Source organism: Neoarius graeffei, chromosome 6, assembly GCF_027579695.1.
Source record: "Neoarius graeffei isolate fNeoGra1 chromosome 6, fNeoGra1.pri, whole genome shotgun sequence".
Lineage (NCBI taxonomy): Eukaryota > Metazoa > Chordata > Actinopteri > Siluriformes > Ariidae > Neoarius > Neoarius graeffei.
The window spans coordinates 78735708-78758994 of NC_083574.1; the positions used below are offsets into that span (position 1 = coordinate 78735708).

Below are 23287 nucleotides of genomic sequence, written 5' to 3' on the forward strand. Positions count from 1 at the left end.
AATAATATGCATAACTTTGTATGTCTTTGTATTCAGTTACGGTTACAATAGGACCAAAATGTATTCTACTAGTGTCAAATTTAGTAAGTAAATTTTTCTTTCAGAGGAAAAATCCTTCTTTGTTAGCGTGTAAGGATCTAATCCCATTGAGTGGTTTCTATATCCACTTCTTTTGAGCGTACTTCTTGGTTTTAATAACTTGCTTGTTTGCTGAACACAAACATGGCAATAAGTTCTTGTGTTAATGGACCAGACTCCACTTTTGGATCATTAATCCCTTTTGACTGAGAATGCCCTGCATGCATGGTTTGGCTTCTGGCACATCCATACAGTTTTAAATACAAAACCTACAATGAAAAAAAAATTTTTTTATTGTATTTATTTAATTCCTGGGCTCCCATCTGTAACAGGGAGTGATGTTGTATCCCATTAATACACTTTATAATGGATTATTAGAGTCTAATAGAATAGATAGGCCAAAATAATGGGGGATCTTTTTTAATGGGCCCCGACTCGTTACAAGTATGAATAGGTGGACCTCAAAGCAGAAAAGGTTGAGAACCCCTGGCTTATCAGACAACTTTGTAGCACAACATCAGCTTGCTTACTAACATCTTTTTTATTGCAAGACATAAAATAGAAACTTAATGATCAAAATGCTTGTAAAATCTGACTAAAATTATGTGATATGTTTCAGTGGCAAAATGCTTCTTGACAACTCCACAAATAGCTTCAATCAGCTTTAGAGAAACCAGTGATGCATTTTTACTTTTCTATTTGTACAACAGTACAAATAAAAATACAGCGGTAGCTGAATCTGAAATTGCACCCTAGTGTATCATGCCTTTTGCATCCTTTATAGGAGACTGTATTCACAGTTGTTCCTGAATCACTGACTGCTAGGTAACAGATGAAAATGGATTATCTACTACTTTAGGATTACCTAGCCTGAGCTAAGATGTTATTATTACTAAATTAAGATACGATTTCCTTTTGTGGTATGAATTTGTTAAATAAATAAACAAATAAATAAATAAATAAATAAGCAAACATAATAATAATAATAATATAATTTTCCACGGGCGGCACGGTGGTGTAGTGGTTAGTGCTATCACCTCACAGCAAGAAGGTCCTGGGTTTGAGCCCCGGGGCCGGCGAGGGCCTTTCTGTGTGGAGTTTGCATGTTCTCTCCGTCTCCGCGTGGGTTTCCTCCGGGTGCTCCGGTTTCCCCCACAGTCCAAAGACATGCAGGTTAGGTTAACTGGTGACTCTAAAGTGAATGTGGGTGTGAATGGTTGTCTGTGTCTATGTGTCAGCCCTGTGATGACCTGGCGACTTGTCCAGGGTGTACCCCGCCTTTCGCCCGTAGTCAGCTGGGATAGGCTCCAGCTTGCCTGCGACCCTGTAGAAGGATAAAGCGGCTAGAGATGATGAGATGAGATAATCTTCCACCTGTTCCATCATCTTTAGATCTTCTCATCTCATTATCTCTAGCCGCTTTATCCTGTTCTACAGGGTCGCAGGCAAGCTGGAGCCTATCCCAGCTGACTACGGGTGAAAGGCGGGGTACACCCTGGACAAGTGCCAGGTCATCACAGGGCTGACACATAGACACAGACAACCATTCACACTCACATTCACACCTACGGTCAATTTAGAGTCACCAGTTAACCTAACCTGCATGTCTTTGGACTGTGGGGGAAACCGGAGCACCCGGAGGAAACCCACGCGGACACGGGGAGAACATGCAAACTCCACACAGAAAGGCCCTCGCCGGCCACGGGGCTCGAACCCAGACCTTCTTGCTGTGAGGCGACAGCGCTAACCACTACACCACCGTGCCGCCCTATCTTTAGATCTTAAGTTAGGAATTTTCTGATTTGAATACCGTTCTCAAAATTTCACATCATTACAACTGTGTAACCTTGTATCATGGCTAACTTAAGCAAAAGGAAGTGCTGTTGTATTGAATATCAGCATGGCTGTGATTTGGTGATAAGCATGAGGCCGCAGTCCAAGCGCAGAAGATAACCAAAGCCGTGCTGCTATTCAGTACAGCGGCATGACATTAAGTCTTACATTGTCTTTTTTTAGTCTTTTTTCTTCCCTCCTGTAAAGCAACCTTGGGATTGTGAAAGGCACTATAGAAATTATTATTATTATTATTATTATCTCATCTCATTATCTCTAGCCGCTTTATCCTTCTACAGGGTCGCAGGCAAGCTGGAGCCTATCCCAGCTGACTACGGGCGAAAGGCGGGGTACACCCTGGACAAGTCGCCAGGTCATCACAGGGCTGACACATAGACACAGACAACCATTCACACTCACATTCACACCTACGGTCAATTTAGAGTCACCAGTTAACCTAACCTGCATGTCTTTGGACTGTGGGGGAAACCGGAGCACCTGGAGGAAACCCACGCAGACACGGGGAGAACATGCAAACTCCACACAGAAAGGCCCTCGCCGGCCCCGGGGCTCGAACCCAGGACCTTCTTGCTGTGAGGCGACAGCGCTAACCACTACACCACCGTGCCGCCCCTATTATTATTATTATTATTATTATACAACAGTTCTATAAACATGAAATTAATATAGACTAAGTGATATTTCAGACATAATTTGGCCAAATGTTCTATTTATTTCTGCTTTGCAAACAGAAATAGACCTTGAAGAAGCCGTACTCACTTTATAGCCTGTCGACTAGCTGGCTAGCTAACTCACATAGATTTATGCATTCCCAATTGGTGGAATGGGATGTTCAACAAAGGTACGGTATTTGGGTAATAGGGTTAGGCCATGACCTAAGGTTAGAGAAGCCGCCTTGGGCCCAAAGGGTTGCCGGTTTGATTCCTGGGACTGGCAGAAAAATGTGAGGGGAGTGGAGTTCATGAAGAGCACTTTCTCCTCCCTCTGTATCATAGCCGAAGTGCCCTTGAGTAAGGCACCTAACCCCCACCTGCTCCTTGGGTGCTGTTGCATAGCTTCCCACTGCTCTGTGTGTGTGTGTGTGTGTGTGTGTGTGTGTGTGTGTGTGCGCGCGTGCGTGCGTGCACGCGTGCGCATGCGCGCACACATGCATGCGCACATTGCTCACTTGTGTGTGTGCATGTGTGTGTATTCACTGCTTCAAATGGGTTAAATGCAGGGGAGGAATTTTGCTGTGTTTCAGTGTACATGTGACAAATAAAGGCTTCTTCTTCTTCTTAGGTGTGCCCATAACTTTGGCCATATAGTTTATCTGCCTTTGTGAGGCATAGTAGTATGGTTAATATAAGAAAAAAAAAAGCACCTTTAAATTTTAAAACAGATACAAATATTCTGAAAACTAAACAGATAAAGATACAAATGCAGATAATAGCATTGCATGACACCCCTTTATGCACTTTGCCATGCTAAAACATGTACAGTGGTGCTTGAAAGTTTGTGAACCCTTTAGAATTTTCTATATTTCTGCATAAATATGGCCTAAAACATCATCAGATTTTCACACAAGTCCGTGATGGCTTGCCATCATTGATGGAAGAATGAATTCTGAATTATACCAGCGAATTCTAAAGGAAAATGTCAGGACATCTGTCCATGAACTGAATCTCAAGAGAAGGTGGGTCATGCAGCAAGACAACAACCCTAAGCACACAAGTCGTCCTACCAAAGAATGGTTAAAGAAGAAGAAAGTTAATGTTTTGGAATGGCCAAGTCAAAGTCCTGACCCTAATCCAATCAAAATGTTGTGGAAGAATCTGAAGCGAGCAGTTCGTGTGAAGAAACCCACCAATGTCCCAGAGTTGAAGTTGTTCTGTACGGAGGAACGGGCTAAAATTCCTCCAAGCTGGTGTGTAGGACTGATCAACAGTTAACAGAAATGTTCAGTTGCAGTTATTGCTGCACAAGGGGGTCACACCAGATACTGAAAGCAAAGGTTCACATACTTTTGCCACTCATAGATATGTAATATTGGATCATTTTCCTCAATAAATAAATGACCAAGTATAATTTTTTTTGTCTCATTTGTTTAACTGGGTTCTCTTTATCTACTTTTAGGACTTGTGTGAAAATCTGATGATGTTTTAGGTTATATTTATGCAGAAATGTAGAAAATTCTAAAGGGTTCACAAATGTTCAAGCACCACTGTAATGTATAATTATTTTTGCTACTGTACACAGCTTTACTGCAAATCTTCCAGATTCATTAATATGATTGATTCACCCTCCACGCTGGACAGTGATAGTTTCAAAACTACTGATCAGAAGGTCATGAGTTCAAATCCTACCACTGCCAAGCTGCCATTGCTGGGTCCTTAACCCTCAACTGCTCAGCTGTATAAAATGAAATTAGTGTAAGTTTCTCTGGATAAGGGTATCTGTCAAATGGCATAAATGTAAACCATCCACAGAACTCAATCAAATAACTGAATGCTTCGAGTCACTGTTTTGCTCCTGGCCAGTTTGTGTTGCACCTGATATAATAATCATACCTGCACAATAGACCAGTCAAACTAAACTGGTCAACTTCTGAATCAAATGGAAGGAGTGCCTTCTTAATTATAGAAAGGCTGCTATTGCTAAACAAAAATAATTCCCTATTCTTATTTTAATCATTAGTGCTAACTAGGAATAAGAGACAATTTGATAAATACCTATATTGAGAATAATATAACCTCATCAGTAGAGCAACTAGAATCATTTACTCCAATCTAGACTGAAACAATTTCACTGATTTGCTCCTCAAAACTAGATCCAGCACCTATGCATGTTCTAAGAAGATACTACCAGAAGCAAACCCCATCAGAAATGAGAGCATTGGCTATATAATTCAATCTTTTAAACTAGTTATCAAAACATTGATTAAAGAAACTGACATTAGCCCTTGTCAGCTGTCAAAATAAAAGCCATTCTCAAGTCTTTCCTCCTGTCATCTCAATCTTTTGGTGTAAGGTGATCAGGATAGCTGTCTTAATTTAGTCTTTATCTTGTCTTAATGTTCTGATAAAATCAACCGTATTTAATATTATTTTTAGCCTTGGAAGAGGTCATGCAAATAGTGATCCTGCATTATCCTGAGTCTTTGCAAAATCATCGATAATCACTTGAAAAGTCAATTGGTGTAAGGCCGGCATAACTCGGTGACTATTGACACATTGTCTTTAGCTGTGAGAGGGTATCAGTTTTTAGTCTTTTAAGTCTTTTCAAAGTCTTCTCATGTATGGTTAGCATTACTGGTGATGAAATCTTTCAGTCAGGATTTTGCAGTGGTGGAAAGAGCACAAAATAAAGTGCCTTGCAAAAAAGCACTAATACTCTAGCAGTCACTTGAGTATGCACTCACTGGCCACTTTATTAGGTACACCCATACACCTGTTGTTTTATGCAGTTATCTAATCAGCCAATCCCTTGACAGCAGCACAATGCATAAAATCATGCAAATACAAATCAAGAGCTTCAGTTAATGTTCACTTCAGACATCAGAATGGAAACAATTGTGATCTGTAAGACTTTCACTGTGGCATGGGTGATGGTGCCAGATGGACTGGTTTGAGTATTTCAGAAACTGCTGATCTCCTAGGGTTTTCACACACAGCAGTCTATAGAGTTTACACAGAATGGTGCAAAAAACAACAACAACAACAACAACAACATTGAGTGAGCAGCAGTTCTGTGGGTGGAAATGCCTTGTTGATAAGAGAGGTCAGAGGAAAATGGTCAGATTGGTTCAAGCTTCCAGGAAGGATATAGTAACTCATAGCAACTTTGTACAACCGTGGTGCACAGAAAAGCATCACAGCATGCAATGTTCTAGAAAAATAAATTTTTATTAAATACCAGATGGGCCTCCCGCAGAAGTGACATATGCAATGGCGTGGCTTAGAGGAAGCTTGGAGAAACTCAGCTATTTATAGCCTCTGCTTACATAATAGTTTTGTTAGTTTTACAAGTATTTTTACCAATTTATAGGTTTTTAAATAAGTATACCTCACTGCACAGCATATAAATACCAAAATTATGCTAAAAAGAAGGACAAGAAGATATCTTTTCACCGTTTACCTGGCCAGAATTGTCCAACTATTTGCAAGAAGTGGATTCATGCCATCAGAAGACCTCAAAACAATTTGCCTGCGGTGCCCTAATTATGCTCTGAACATTTTGAATCATCCTGTTTCGATGAATTGACAGAATTAAAAGCAAGATTAATGGGGGCTTCCAGGAAAAAAAGAAAGAAAAGATGATGCCATGCCAACAATCATTGGCACGGCATCGTCCCATCGTTCAGCTTCAAAAGTCCACCGATACGGTGTTGAGCGGCAACAGAGACAACATCAGGAGGTTAGTTTCGACTTTGTTCTACTATGGTTCTTTGTAGTCTATAGGGATGGATCCAGTCCAAGAATCTGACAGATGCACTTTTGCAGAAATATTTTCACTAATTTTACCGGATCGCTATGGAGCGTAGAGTATGCCAAGCCCTTTCTGAAGAGGTTAGCCACGGCCCGCTACGACTACGGCTTGGACTGTTCTGTTGGTTGAGCGTGGCTATAGCCAATGTAGCTGGCTAGCGGTAAAGTAAACAAACACCTCATGACCGATGCCAAGTGGTGCACATATATTTCTGCACGCACATCAGTCTGGATCCATCCCTGGTATATTATCGGTGTCTTACCTGGTGAATTGTTATTGGTGTTCTGATGTGTTGTAGGCTCTTTAGCATATACTGGAAGAAAATACAGGTAGCAAAGAAAACACCGACGTTAAAGAACAATCACCGATGGATCAAGAGATGGAGCATTCAATTGAGCTTCAAGTACGGTCTACTATACTCCAGATAAGAGAATTACTCAGAACATTTTGCATGAAACTCACTCATTTGAAATTTCCGAAGTTTTATTTCATGGTAATTTCATTTTCATTTATATGCTAGGAATGTGAATTGACCAGAAAGAGGGATATTGCTGTGCAGATAGATGAACCAGTCAGCGATGAAATTCAGACAGAGACAGTTGTCTTCAAAGACAAGATTATAAAGTGTTCTTTGTTAGGAAAGGAAAGCGTCTCGTTAGATGATTCATTCAAACTCTACTAGCAAAACCATGATGTAAGCAGAGGATATAAACAGCCAAGTTGACCCAAGCTTCCACTAAGCCATGTCATCGCATACGTCACTTCCGCAGGAGGCCCATCTGGTATTTTAATAAAAATTAATTTTTCTAGAACACTATCTGGTCTCCGAAAATGAATGTTTGACTGTTGAAATCTACAAATACTTTTCTCATCTCTCATCTCATTATCTCTAGCCGCTTTATCCTTCTACAGGGTCGCAGGCAAGCTGGAGCCTATCCCAGCTGACTACGGGCGAAAGGCGGGGTACACCCTGGACAAGTCGCCAGGTCATCACAGGGCTGACACATAGACACAGACAACCATTCACACTCACATTCACACCTACGGTCAATTTAGAGTCACCAGTTAACCTAACCTGCATGTCTTTGGACTGTGGGGGAAACCGGAGCACCCGGAGGAAATCCACGCGGACACGGGGAGAACATGCAAACTCCACACAGAAAGGCCCTCACCGGCCCCGGGGCTCGAACCCAGGACCTTCTTGCTGTGAGGCGACAGCGCTAACCACTGCACCACCATGCCGCCCACAAATACTTTTACTTAACATAAGTTTAAGAGTAAATCCACTGGAGAATCCCTTTAAAACATTATCAAGTCTATCACCTAACACCTAACTAACTTAAGCTCTGACAGTAGAATAGGATGATTCTAGGAAAAAGGAGGGATAAGTAATATTGAAACATCCTAAATATTTGCACTTTCCAGAAACAGTTTAAGCCCAACACTCACTCCTTGCTCAGTGGATAATGCACTCTGTAGATACACAGACAAAATTCATTTAAATTGTATTGAATGCGTTTAAAACCTGTCCCAAACACAGGAAAAATGCTGATTACCAAGGCAACATTCTCTTAAATGGAAGATAGTAATGATGAGTTCGCTATAGCAGTAACGGTAAATGTTCAGGTTGGCTATAAATAGTATAACTGGCTGTTGTTAATATGTTCTATTGATAGACTCCATATCTCCCACAGCCCAGAGCAGGAGAAAGCTTTTACTGACAATGAATGCATGAATAAATTTTCCTGTGTAACTGGTAGCAATGCTACAAGTCTATAAATGCCAAGAAATTCAAATAATACAAATAAGTATGAGACAGAAGAATAGCAGATAAGATGCAGTCTATTTATTTGAATGTTTCACAGTTTAGAGTATTAGACAGGACAGGAAAAGTTAATTATGTAGAGAGGACATCAACTGTTCTTTCCACTAATGTATGGAAATGTTTTCCTTAAAAACAACAAAATGAAGACTTAGAGGTTAATATTGTAGTTTAAAAAAAAAAATTGAAGGCAGAATCTCCTATGCAACTGTCTTGAAGATCTGGAGGACCAAGTTGGTTTGGTGGATGAGTCGGTTGGCACTGATAAACACGTTTATTGCCCTGAGAGTCAGAGACAATTGAGGGAATGTAAACAAAAAGAAGCACTGATCCCATTTTAATTATTTTCTCTTTTTTTTAATGATGCATTTTATTCATGCTATACTAATGTTTTCCCCAAGCCAAACTGTACAAGCAAAAGTAATAAATACTACATAACACTCATGATCCATTGCTGGCAAATTTTGTGCCTTTAAAGTGTTTTTTTAAACGGCACACAAATTCAACCTTTTTTTTTTAAATAGCTAAAATCTAACAAGGGTGTAATACAGATAGACACATGAAACAATCAGTTGTGAACAGGGTCAGATTTCCTTTATGCAGGCTCGAACAAGCTCAAGTTTCAAGTGCAAGCATGTACATTGGGTTGAGATCTGATGACTCAGTGAGCCATCATATGATTTACATCATTTTCAAACTCATCAAATGATTCAGTTTATCCCTGTCCCTGTGGATGGGGATATCGGGCTTCAGTTATCAAGCTGGATATGAACAGATTTATTCTATCCTATAAACTGAGGAAGAGTTAGTGTGTGTATATGGCAGCTGACATGCTGCAATAGCTAATCTGCATTACTAAAAGATTTAGCGCGCTCCATGCTTTCCCTATTTAGTCGTCATTTTGTAATTTTCAGCTCTGTAAGCTTTGCCTTGGAATTGTGTGGCCGTTGCTAAATGCAAGTTAGCGGTGCAGTGAAAACTCATGGTAATTTTAAGGTGATTTGATTTTATTAACAGCTGATTCTTCTTAATATTTGTTTTGTTTGAATATATTAAAAATAAGACTTTTGAACACCAATTCTATGAACTATCACTAACCTAGGCTCTCACAGTAGAATAGGATGTTTCTAGGAACAAAGGAGGGATAACAAATACTGAAACACCCTAAATATTTGTACTCCTTATAAACAGTTTAAGCTCAAAACTCTGTTCAGTGAATGTATGCTGTATCTAAGAATTGTCATAACCAAGAAGTCTGTGCTACACAAAACAAAAATCATATTGAACACACTTGAAACCTGCCCCAAACACAGAAATAAATAATAATAATAATAATAATAATATGCTGATTACCTAGGCAGCATTCTCTTAAATGGAAGGTAGTTATGATAGTTCATTACAGCAGTATATAAATAGTATAACTGGCTGTTGTTAATATGTTCTATTGATAGGCTCCATATCTCCCACAGCAGGAGAAAGCTTTTACTGGATGAATAAATTTTCCTGTATAACTGGTAGCAATGCTACAAGTCTATAAATGCCAGGAAACTCAAATAATACAACAAATAAGAAGGACAAAGAATAGTAGACAAGATGCAGTCTATTTATTTGAATATTTCTGCTACCAAATATTTATTAAATATACAATCTCCCATCTGCCCGTTCTCTTTCTATAATTTAGAGTATTAGACAGGACAGGGAAAATCCAGTATGTAGAGAGAGGACGTCAGCTGTTCTTTCAACTAATATCTGGAAATGTTTTCCTTTAAAACAACAAAATGGAGACATGGAGTGAAGGATGATTAAGGGAGCGAAAGAAAGAGGCGGAAAAAATGGCATGAAAAATTCTTGGCTCTTAACCCAGCTATTAAAGGAAATTAGAAATCAGACAAGAAAGAAAGAAATGAACATCCCAAAGTAATTGGCCCACAAGATTAATAAATTACACAGTCCCCAGCATTTTTCCATGTTCATTTGAAGGTTATATTGTCATTTTAAAAAATTGAAGGCAGAATTTCCTATGCAACGGTCTTGAAGGTCTGGAGGATCAGATTGGTTTGGTGGATGAGCCGGTTGGCACTGACAAACACGTTTATTGCCCTAGGAGGGGGAGGGGAAGAGAGGGAGAGAAACAAAAATAAACATTATGACCCCATTTCTAATTTAAAAAAAATTTAATGCACATTTTATTCACACTATACAATTTTTCCCCCCAAGACACCACTGCACAACCAAAAGTAAAAATAAATAAATAAATAAATAAAAACCACACACTTCAGGATCATGCTCATTAACTCGTCAAACAGTTCAGTTTATCCCTGTCCCTGTGGATGGGGATATCAGGCTTCAATTATCAAGCTGGATATAAACAGATTTATTCTATCCTATAAACTGAGGAAGAGAGAGAGATGGCAGCTGACATGCTGCAATGGCTAATCTGCATTAGTAAAAGATCTACTGCACTCCATGCTTTCCCTATTTGGCTGTCATTTTGTAATTTTCAGCTCTCCAAGCTTTGTCTTGAAATTTTGTGGCTGTCACTAAATGCAAGTTAGTTGTGCAGTGAACACAGAAATTAACATATTTGCTTTCATTAGCTGCTAATTCGTATATTATATATCTCGTCTCAGAAACTGGGTACTGTGGGGGTGCCCCACTAAATATACTCACAGTCAATAAACTATACGGTTTTGAATGGTGATGTTGGTTTTAATTTGAAATTAAATGATGAAAGAAATAATACAGATAAAACTAAATCTTTGATGTGAATACTCTATTCAGAATTTGGCAAAAATTCTGCAAATTTGTGGAAAAATGGCGGCTTGATCTGGGACATGATAAATGGTTGACTACATCGCATTCCCTTAAAAAGGTTGTCGTCCACTGAAAAGTCTACAGTTATCACTAATTGTATTTTAAGTTGTAACTTTATACACCTAAGGATTGGCGTGCTCACAGAATAATCATAACCGTAATAAAACATCATGCAAAATATTTGATCACCGTTGTAACTCCATTTTCCGCAGACCCAAAACCAATACGATCATGTGTTTTGATCTAAACGGAAAGCCTCAGGGTCGAGGTCACTACCTCACCAAAAAGTAGTAACTTAAAATCACTACGCCGTATAAAAATTTAGTTATAAATCTGCGATGTTATTTTTTAAAACGAAAACTGAAAGTTAGGTATAGAATATGTTTCTTACAGAATATGTTACGATGGTAGCTGGTCTTGTATGAATTTCTGAGCTATAAAATGAGTTGTGGTGTATTTTTTACCGTAGCGTGTTATTTGTGTGCGGGGAAGGACACACATTAACAATTTGCATGTGTAGAATGGAATTTTCCACTCCAACAGTTAGAAGTTGATCGTGCTTCCATTTGCGGTCTGTTACGCGGGCAGATCAGACGTTATCACTGAAAAGGTGAGTTTTGACAGTTTTATTTTGTTTAAGTCTTGCAGTATAAGGCAGCAGAAAGTTTCCTTTTTATCTTGCTTTCATATTTCGTAGTGTTTGCGTATTTTGTCGGCTGTCTGATCGTGTTTCCTTATTCCTTAAGCTTGGTCCTGGAAGTTTCTGTGCACTGTGTAAGGTGAGTGATGTATTTTTATTTTTTTCCCCAATAGATAATTAAGTTAGACACTAATTGATAATTGGGATGAGCCAGAGGGGATTAGCCGGACTTCAATTTATATTTGTGAATAAAATTAAAAAGGCAATAGTTTGGGAACTATTTAAGATTCGTTTAGCGTGGAGGAGTATTGACTAACTGAGGATAGGGGGAAAGGGGTTCTGTCTCTGGCTTCGGATGCAGGCGATAAGAGCCCGAAAAAAAAAGCAGAGCAGCCAGAGCAACCTAGATTGACTCGAGCTGCTAAAGAGGAGGAGAGAGAGAAGTGGAGGCAGGCGAAGGCAAAGCTTACACCCCCAGAAGCAATGCCGTCAGAGGGAGAAGAGAGAAAGATAAATCATATTGGGGAAGTGCTGCCAAAATGTTTTTGCGCTCATTTGAAAGTAATGCAGAAGGCCACCCTAAAGGGAAAATTAACTTTTTTTTTTTTTTGTTCATGTCCAGTTTAATATCAATTCTTATGAGTGATTCCACGCTTATGGGTACTGAAATGGGGACATGAACTTATTCACCTAAAACCATTTCTTTTTTTACCATCAGGTCACAAAACATGTAATCTTTAATGAATGATATGTTAAAAGATAACTTTAATTTTCTGAGATGTAATAAAAACATTTATATGCCAAAGTCAAGCCTATGAGTTCCAAAATGATGTCTGTTAGATTACTTCTGTTACGATTGTCCATCTCGCGTCTGTTACAAATTAATTACAATCTAGCTATATACCATGTTAATCTTATTGAAAGAATGTGTATGTTTATTCTACTACACATGTTTATTAATTATATTTGCTAAAACATCATCACCTTCCTATGTTTCAAAAAGTAATTCTACATTGTTAAAATTGAGAATATATATATGTGTCCACAACACTTCTGTTACGTTCTGACTTTGGCATATAAATATGTTTTTATTACATCTCAGGAAATTAAAGTTATCTTTTAACATATCATTCATTAAAGATTACATGTTTTGTGACCTGATGGTAAAAAAAGAAATGGTTTTAGGTGAATTTTTAAAAATAAGTTCATGTCCCCATTTCAGTACCCATAAGCGTGGAATCACTCTTATAGGAAAGTTCGGTGTGACGTCACGTCATTCACACTTGCACGTTAATTAATTATGGTAGTGTTGTGTTATCGGCTGTACATACAGATTTGATAATGATTCCAAGAGCTTTTACTGCAAACCAAAGAACCTGAAGGGGTGTATCTGCATGACATCCTGCAGGCACAACAAAGTTTAATAAAATGTATGATAACTGATGAATATTTGAAACTAAGGAGTAAAATTAAAAAAATAATGATAAAAAAAATATGTTTTTCTGTCCAATAATTGCATTTAAAGAAACAAATATATGTACAGAAAAAGATATTCCTTGGTTATTAAAGAGGATTTTTAAATGCATACATGTTTCCATTATACAGGGATGAGAATGGGACATTTAAAAAAAAAAAAAACTCCGAAATGTCTGACAAGGGCAGACATAACGCACGCAAAGTGTGCATTGGGGGGGGGTTCAAAGGGGGTGCACCTTATATATGAATGTTTTCAAATTCAATGATGGTTTAAAACGTTTATAAACTTTAAGATAAATATATATCGTGAGCGATAATGGAGGTAACCGTAACGATATATTAGATTCCGCCTGACTATCTTTGACAATTTAAGTAAAATGTACCTTTGTGCTTTTGTTTTGATGTGCTCCTGGACGTTTCTAGCCCCTCTGTTTCCATAACTGATCATATCTGAGCACAGAATACACAGAACCTTTCCCGGCACATCCACTTTTCGGATATGTTCCGTCAGGCACGTCGTCACAGTTTGTGTCCCTATCTGCATGGTAACACTACTATCGAGCCATGCCCATCGGAAACAGTTCTTTATCCCGTTTGATTTATCGATTTCCCTGGCAGAGCCCCGGTAGGGGCCCAGGGGGCGGGAGCTAATGATTTTTGGCTTTTTTTTTTTTTTTTACCCCAAAACTATTAATTTTATCAGCAAAAAGTTGCAATGTATTTGGAAATAAATTCCCCTTCTTGGTGGACTACCAGGTGAAAATGATTAATATGGGACAAGAGACTTGTTTTTAATCAATTCACATTTGATGATTTCAAAAAAATAAATAAAATCAATGCACCTTTTAATATAAACGAGCTCTACAGTATTATATTTCTGCATTTTAGCTATTCATGTCTTTGAATCCTCTAATCCTTTAAAATGAAGTGCAAACCAGAAAAAAGTTCTATCATATAATTCTCTTAAGCTTTCTTCTGATGTTATCATGGTAGCATGAGGTCTTGCATATTAAGCAGGCAACATTCAACATCACTCATCACTTCCCTTTCAACTGTTGTGTACTAACTAGGTTTTATCTGGACAGGATGTTGTGGAATGTAATACAGACACCATATGGTCAATCTGAAGATCAAGATGGTGATTTTGAATTAAAGAACAGGCATGTACAATTGGCATTACATATTGGAAATTTTTTTTAAATCAAAAGCTAAGTTCATCTCGGCCTAAAAAATTTGGGCAGACGCTCCCGCGCGGCACACGCCAGCAATTCCTCCCCCGTCCCCCTATGAAATGAGCAATAAGTAGGAGAGTTATACACAGTATCATACCTAAAATTTTATCAGAAATATAGATATGATACTATGATTCTCCCCAACATGCTACATTAGATAAGCTAACCCCATTTATAAAAGATACACACTTATATATATCAAATACACGTCATATATATGTGATATATATGATGTATAGTCATACATTGTCACTTTATGGAAATCTTCAGTAAGTTTGGTCTTTTCATGACAGCCTGTTGTAGACCTAAATATAATGCACATGAAATGACACTCCTCACCTCAAATGTCCTTTACAATCATTTAAGCCACCATGGGCAATGCTGAAACCACTGTTGCAAACAGTACATCACGCGAAACTGTCATTATTGTTGACCCTTATTAGACAGGGAGATTCTTTTGTGTAATCTGAGCTGAAGTGGGTTTTGCATTTTCGTTTTTTGGCACGCGCGCTCTCTGCCATGCCGATCCTGTAGGCTGCACTGACTCAACTGAAAACATCAGTCCTCAAGAAAAGGGATAAAAGCCCGCCCACACTGAAAGCTGATTGGGTTACTCAGCAAAATAAGCCAATCAGGATGCTCTTTGTCTAGCATGCGCTACATGAACAGGCACACACGCAGTCTCTCTCTCGCGCTCCGTCATATGCGCACATTCTAAGATGCGCGAGGTAGACAATGTTGCGCGTGCACGCTCTTGCTCGCTTGCTCTAGATTGCGGGAGATATTCCCCAATTTGCGGGCATCAGGGAGCCGCTATCAATATGCGGGAGACTCCCGGAACTTCCGGGAGACTCGGGATGTCTGCGTTATAAGGTGACCACAGATCGTTAACCATACACACACCCCGAACCCCCCCCCCGAAATTTTCTCAACGGATTTACACGTTTCACAAAAATGACATTTTCAGCGGGAAAAACTCAGAATTCCGCGGAAAATTCTCATCCCTGATTATACACGAGTGAACTTTAGAACATCGCTAAAATTTTCCACAGTGGAGGCCAGATAAAGCAAGACGCCATCTTTACTCTTATTAAACATGACAAAAGAAACAGTGTTAAGTAAATAAAAAAAAAATAATATTGTAAAATTAGAAAATTTATTTTTTGATCATAATGCCCCAAATGATTGACCAGTTTCTGAGATGGACCCATAAATAAATAAATAAATAAATAAATAAAATGTGTATGTGACACTCAGACATACATACTAGTACAAAAATTTGAATATTGTGAAGTTCTTTTTTTATACAATTTAATTCAAAAGGTACATTTTCATATATTCTATATTCATTACACAGTGAAATATTTCAAGCCTTTTTTGTTTAAAATTGATGATTATGGCTGATATCTCATGAAAATCAGAAATCCAATCTCTCAAAAATATTAGAGTATTTCATTTCAAGTTTCAGTAAAACAGTATAAATGTCATGTGCCTGTCAGTCTAGTTCAGTACACGCAACCACAATCATGGGGAAGACTGCTAACTTGACAGTTGCCCAGAAGACGATCATCGACACCCTCCACAAGGATGGTAAGCCACAGGAGGTCATTGCTGAAAAAGCTGGCTAGAAAAGGTGCACAAGCAACAGGGATGACTGCAGACTTCAAAGGATTGTCAAGAAAAGTCACTTCAGGAACTTGGGAGAGCTTCACAAGAAGTGGACTGAGGCTGGTGCCAGTGCATCAAGAGCCACCATGCACAGATTTCTTCAGGAAAGGGGCTACAACTGTCGCATTCCTAATATCAAGTCTCTGGTTCAGCAGCGGCAACATCAGAAGCGTCTTACCTGGGTTAAGGAGAGAAAGAACTGGACTGTTGCTCAGTAGTCCAAAATCCTCTTTTCCAATGAAAGCTAATTTTGCATTTTATTTGGAAATCAAAGACCTAGAGTCTGGAGGAAGAGTGGAGAGGCACAGAATCCAAAGTGTTTGAAGTCCAGCATAAAAAGTTTCCAAAGTCTGTGATGATTTGGGGTGTTTTATCAAGTCCAAAGTCAACGCAGTCATCTACCAAGAGATTTTAGAGGACTTCATGCTTCCATCTGCTGACAAGCTTTATGGAGATGCCGATTTCCTTTTCCAGCAGGACTTGGCATCTGCCCACAGTGCCAAAACTATAACCAAATGGTTTGCTGCCCATGATATTACTGTGCTTGACTGGCCGGCAAACTTGCTTAACCTGAACCCCATACAACCAAATACTGAGTGTACAAATGAACATACTTTTCAGAAGCTGGACATTTCTTTATTGTAAATCCTTTTTTGATTGATCTTAGGACATATTCTAATAATTTGAGATACTGGATTTCTGATTTTTATGAGCTATAAGCCATAACCATCAAAATTAAAACAAAAAAAATGCTTGAAATATTTCACTTTACATGTAATGAATATAGAATACAAGTTTACCTTTTTAATTAAATTACAAAAAAAAAAAGAACCCTTTCACGAGATTCTAATTTTGAGATGCGTTAATTTTATATACACAAGTCAAAAAGTCAAATAATGTTTGCAGAGTAAACTGGTTAGTTAAATTGTCCTTTATGCAATTCTAGACATCTGTGACTAGTGCCGCTTTTCCACTACCAACGTGGCTGAGTTGGGCTGAGCCGTGCTGAGTTGGGCTGAGTCGAGCTGAGCGGGGCTGTTGGAGTTGCATTTCGACTACAACCGCGCTGAACTGTGCTGGCTGGAAGTGGGTGGACACATTGGGTGGAGTTAGCGAAAGTGGGTGGACGTCACGTGATGTCGTTAGGCGGCGCAAACAGTGACATCAGTGACCTTTTAAGCGGTAGTCTCACGACCCGGAGAGTAAACAATAAACATGGAGGACATGGAGTCGTTAGTGTTGCTGGTCTTGGTGCTGTGGCTTGTTGTCACCGACAACGCCAACAGATACTGGCAAGAGCGTATAGATGAGGCGAGGCGCATAAGGCTTCATAATTCTCATAATTCGTAATTCTTCTTCTTCCGGGTTTACGGTGTTTACACATCCCAGCGTGCTCGCGGGGCGTGTGTGGGCATGTGAGGACACTCCTCCTCACCAATCAGTGCACAGGGGAGTGTCTGCTCACGCCCCCAGCCTCACTCAGCTCGGTTTGGCTCGCTTCAGCCCTACTCCAAAACCGTGCGAGTTTTGGGGGCTGAGCAGGGCTGAAGCGAGCTGAGTCGTGCTGTTCTGAGATAGTCGAAACGCGAGCCGTGTCAGGCTGAAGTGAGCTGAAGCGAGCTGAAAAAGGGTAGTGGAAAAGGGCCATAACTTTCCTCACTCTGAATGCACTGAAATTTATCTGCACTCTGGCAATATAAATGCACCTTCCATCCAAAGAGAACTGTTTACATTATAGTGTGGGGAGGGAAGATCAGTAAGCAAGCCACATGATCTGACAGGACTGTTTAGATAGCATCAGCTATCCAAGTCCTTATTGCATACATCTACAGTTGTGGTCAGAAGTTTACATACAGTGACATGTCATCTTGGATATGAATGTCATGGCAATATTTGGGCTTTCAGTAATTTCTTCGAACTGTTCTTTTTCTGTGGCGGAATGTACAGCATGTGTCTTTAATTAAAAAAACAAAACAAAAAAAATTCCACACTAGAATTTGGTGCAAAAGTTTTAATTTTCTTTGGGTTTCTGAAATCAACACAGGGTCAAAATTATATATACACAGCACACCTAATATTTGGGTAAAATGTCTCTTCGCAAGATTCACCTTGACCAAACATTTTTGTTTACCATGAACAAGCTTCTGGCAGAATTCTGGTTGGATATTCCACGACTCTTCATGGTAGAATTGGTACAGTTCAATTAAATTTGATTTTTTTTTTTTCTTGGCATGGATTCGACTTAAGCACGGTCCATATATTTTCAATAGGGTTGAAGTCAGGACTTGTTTTAAGCTTAATGTTAGCCTGCTTTATCCTCCACAACCAGCTATGATGCACGTGTGGGTTCATTGTCCTGTTGTAACTCCCAAGTCATGTTCAAATGTCTGATGGTTTATGCTGAAGAATTCTGAGGTAGTCCTCCTCCTTCATTATTCCATCCACTTTGTACAATGAACCAGTTCCACTGGCAGCAAAACAGCCCCAGAGGATGATGATCCTACCACCACTACCAGCTGGTACAGTGTCCCTCTGTACCTGGTGGTCAGTGTGGCCAAACAACTCAATCTTTGTCTCATCTGACCATACAACTATCCTCCAGAAGGCTTTATTCCTTTATCTGTGTGGTCAGCTTCAAACTTTAGTTAAGCTTGAAGGTGTCAGTTTTGGAGCAGGGGGTTATTTCTTGGATAGCAGCCTCTTAGTCCATGGTGATCTGAACTGTAGACAGTGATCCATCAGTTTCCAGTTCATGGCAGGGCTGTGCCACAGTGGTTCCCAGGTTGTTCCTGACCATCCAAACCAATTTCCTTTCAGCTGAGGGTGACAGTTTGGGTTTTCTAAAAGCAAAGTGGCTTGGCAAAGTGACTACACCTCACAATAACTTGGACACAATTGTTTGAACTGATCTTGGAATTTGCAGTTGTTTAGTAATAGCTCCAAGAGACATTCCGGAGTCATGTACATCTACGATCCTCTTTCTCAGATCTGCACTGAGCTCCTTGGACTTTCCCATTTTACTGTGTGTTGGTCAATCCAATGACTGCTGTAAACAAACCCTTTTTATGAAGGCGCTACCAGCTGTAGTCAAATCATGATCACTAACAGTTAGTTAAGAGACCTCAGCCTTGGCAAGAGAAGAGACATTTTTGAAGTTTCAGCACCTCTGGATTAATAATCTAAGGGAGCGTATGTAAATTTTTGACCCTGTATACATAATTTTGACCCTATGTTGATTTCAGAAAACCCAAAGAAAATTAAAACTTGTGCACCAAATTCTAGTGTTTTTTTTTAAAGATGTACAATCATTCTGCCACAGAAAAAGAACAGTTCAAAGAAATTACTGAAAGCCCAAATATTGCCATGACATTCATATCCAAGATGACAGTGTCACTGTATGTAAACTCCTGACCACAACTGTACATTCACTGACTTTATTAGGAACACTTGTACAGCCATGCAATTATCCAGTCAGTCAATCATGTGGCAGCAGTGCAATGCATAAAATCAGGACAGGATGCAGATATCGATGAGGGACAAGGGCTTCAGATAATGTTCACATCAAAACATCAGAATGGGTAAAAACCTCAGTGACTGAGTATTTCAGGACCTACTTTAGGGTGAACTCCAGAGAGGTCAAAAATCCTTGTTAATGAGAGAGTAAAATCATAAGGGAATGACCAGACTGCTTCCAGTGAACAAGAAGACTAAGGCAACTAAAAATCACCACTCTTTACAACAATCTCTTGGAACAGAACAGAAATAAAACTACATTGGGCAGAGGTTCACTTAAACTGGACTAGACTAGGAAAAATACCAGGTGATTCCCCCCCCCCCCCCCCCCAATCTTCAATGGTACAGCTTCTGTCAGCCTGTGCCCACTATCGCCTCAGATTCCTGTTCTGTCCCAGAAGATGATGCAGTTTCTGAAATACTCAAATCAGTCCATCTGGCACCAAAAACTCTGTCACGATCAAAGTCACTGAGATTGCCTTTTTTTTTTCTTAAGCCCCATCTGATGTTTAATCTGAAAATGAACTGAAGCTGTCGATCTGTAGCTGCATGATTTTATGCATTGTGCTGCTGCCACATGATTGGATAATTGCAGGAATGAGCAGGTGTTCCTAATAAACAAGTTCCAAATGAAAGATGAGTTTATATTGCCCATTTTTGTGCATGGATTCCTCTACTGATAAAGGGAACATTAAAAATAGCCTCAATGAGGCTGTAGCTCATACCTGCCAAGACGCCCATGAAATCATAAATATGACAGGTGGTGCCACCATCTTGACAACTTTTATGCACACCCACTTGGGAACACTGTATGCGAGTTTGATCAAAACCCGATCAATCCTGTAGGAGTAGCAGTGATTTTTGTAAATTGTGGACGGACGACGATGACAGACGAACAACGCGCAATCGCATAAGCTCATCCCGCCGGATGAGCCAATTTTAATCATTCAGCCGGATGAGCAAACAAGAATCATTCGGCCAGATGAGCTAATAAAAATTGTTCATAACAAGCATTTGTCTTAGTACAGTGCAGAACGTTCTGACTTTCAAGCAGCCCAAAACAAAAATCTGAAGTGTGTTGTCTGACATCTGAATGCCCCTTTTATTCCCATTATTTAAATTTTAAGACCCTCTCGTTTCATCTGTCTACAATAATGTCTTGGTATTGCTTGCTGCAGCTTGTTTTTTATGAACATTCGAGGGTTTGATGGCATAAATAAGATTGTGCCTTCACTGGGATGTTATAGATGATGAGAACAGTACTGGCTGCAAGATTTGCCCTATTTTAGGACATTTCTTTCTGACAGAGATTTATATTCATATTGGAATGCAAATAAGATGCAGTCTACCGCTTAGCCTGCAATGGGCTGTTGGGTCATCCAGCCACCATAAGGTTGTTCATCAGCCAAAGCAAGTCAGCTTTTAAATCCCTTCTAATGTTTTATTCAACAATATTATTTACAAAAAATATCAACCATGCTGTACCCAATAATACAGGACCACTGAATATTCTCACACTGACCCTATAGTAAATTTAATATTATTCTAATAGTTAATTACAAAGTACCAAATTAATCAGCTGTTAATTCTGTGCTGTTTCTGCATTGGCTACAAAAATGACAGAATTCATATTTCAGTGTGGGAAATAAGGCCAGACCGGCAGATGTGTACCAGTAGTTTTCGCGTTTGTCTGTCTGTATTTCAAAAGCATCGGACCGGATGGCCGATTCAACAGCATCAAACCGGATGGCCCATGAAAAATTGGAAAGATATGGGTCTATAATCTACTACTGATTTTCTTCCAAATGTTACACTGGGCGACACCATGTTGTAACATGGCCTGTGATTGGCCAATCACAGACGCGCTCGATGAACGACAAGTCGCCTCTCATCAGCGAGCAGGAGTGTATTCTGGCATCTAGTAATATCATTTGACATCTGACACCACGCAATGATATCAGCTGGGTAGGTTTACCACTAATGTTAAAAGAAAAATCGACTACTACAGGTTTTGGACCCTGACAAAGCATTTTTTCCCATTGTACAGTATTAAGTGCCAAACTGCCAATCAATGGTTACGTTACGAAACTATTATGTAAGAATACTTGTATTATTAATTACTAAATTTCTTATAGACTTATCAATATAGTATAAAAAAGTTATTATTGACAATGTTTCATGAGTGTTATTATAGTACCTATATGAGAGTACCAGTAAGTTGTAACCAACTGGAACATCCTTGCCCTCCATACGTTTTTCTTGACATGGAATTGACCTGTTTTCCTGGGTATAACTAAGCATGTTGTTCTTGAATCTTCTGACATTTTCTTGTAAATTATATTCAATTTGTCATGTAATTAGCAACTAATATCTAGTGTAATTTGGCCTTTAAAAAAAAAAAAGAAAATCACAAAAATGTGCCTGGAAATAGCTGAGAAGCCATCTCCAGGCATCTAAAGCCCTTCAGCTTCCAGGGCCCACCAGCCACATAGCTCCGGGCCTTTGGCCCGTCATTTGGACAGGCTAAAATTTGGACAGACAGACAGACAGACAGACATTTCAGACTTCTGTCCTGTGACAGTCTGCTTAAAATTCCTTATTTCCCACACTGTATTTAAATAAACTGAGACATACACTACCGTTCAAAAGTTTGGGGTCACTTTGAAAGGTCTTTATTTTTGAAAGAAAAGCACTGTTCTTTTCAATGAAGATCACTTTAAACTAATCAGAAATCCACTCTATACATTGCTAATGTGGTAAATGACTATTCTAGCTGCAAATGTCTGGTTTTTGGTGCAATATCTCCATAGGTGTATAGAGGCCCATTTCCAGCAACTCTCACTCCAGTGTTCTAATGGTACAATGTGTTTGCTCATTGCCTCAGAAGGCTAATGGATGATTAGAAAACCCTTGTACAATCATGTTAGCACAGCTGAAAACAGTTGAGCTCTTTAGAGAAGCTATAAAACTGACCTTCCTTTGAGCAGATTGAGTTTCTGGAGCATCACATTTGTGGGGTCGATTAAATGCTCAAAATGGCCAGAAAAATGTCTTGACTATATTTTCTATTCATTTTACAACTTGTGGTGGTAAATAAAAGTGTGACTTTTCATGGAAAACACAAAATTGTCTGGGTGACCCCAAACTTTTGAACGGTAGTGTAGCACAATGGGTTACGAGAAAGAAAAAAGTCCTTTTAAAAAGAGAAGCATGATGTGCTTACTTTCCATCTTTGAAGTATGTTTTCAGAGTGTCGCTGAAGCTTTTTGAGTATTTCACAAACTCTTTCTTCTGGTGTTCCAGTGCCTGCAAAGAATACAGCAAATTTTCTCAAAGACCAGTCCCATATCACAAAGATTTGCACTCAAGGGCAAAACAAGCCAAGAAAAAGAGTGGGGGGAAAATGATTAAAGGGAAATTCTGCTCCCCCCCATTTAGGAATAAATAAAAAAAGTTTAAAAAAAAAAAAAAAGCAATTAAAAGCAACATACAACACATACAAAATAGCTTTTCCCTTTGATTTTTTTCCCAAATAATTAAGTTTTAAATGTGCAGACAGCCTTTCACATAAAGTTGTTACATCCAGTTTCATGGCCTTCCGCAGATACCAGGCTGTAAAAATGTGGCGCCATGAAGTATATTACCATGAAGTGGGTCTCAACTTTGAATGATCTGCAACACTTGTGTGGTTAAAAAAAATAATAATAATAAATTACTGGATTC

At 39.1% G+C, this 23287-nt stretch overlaps 1 protein-coding gene across 2 annotated transcripts in view; it reads right to left on the reverse strand.

Moving 5' to 3' along the window:
* Positions 1 to 9810: 9810 nt before the first annotated feature.
* Positions 9811 to 23287, reverse strand: part of LOC132888089 (programmed cell death protein 10-like) — a 39798-nt gene continuing 26321 nt past the window's right edge. For both annotated transcript variants that reach the window (XM_060924058.1, XM_060924059.1), the window contains exons 7-8: positions 22788 to 22870; positions 9811 to 10321 (exon numbers count right to left, since the gene is read on the reverse strand). In XM_060924058.1, coding sequence (XP_060780041.1) covers positions 10240 to 10321; positions 22788 to 22870 — 165 coding nt within the window. In that variant the 3' untranslated portion in view covers positions 9811 to 10239. The remainder of the gene's footprint in view (positions 10322 to 22787; positions 22871 to 23287) is intronic.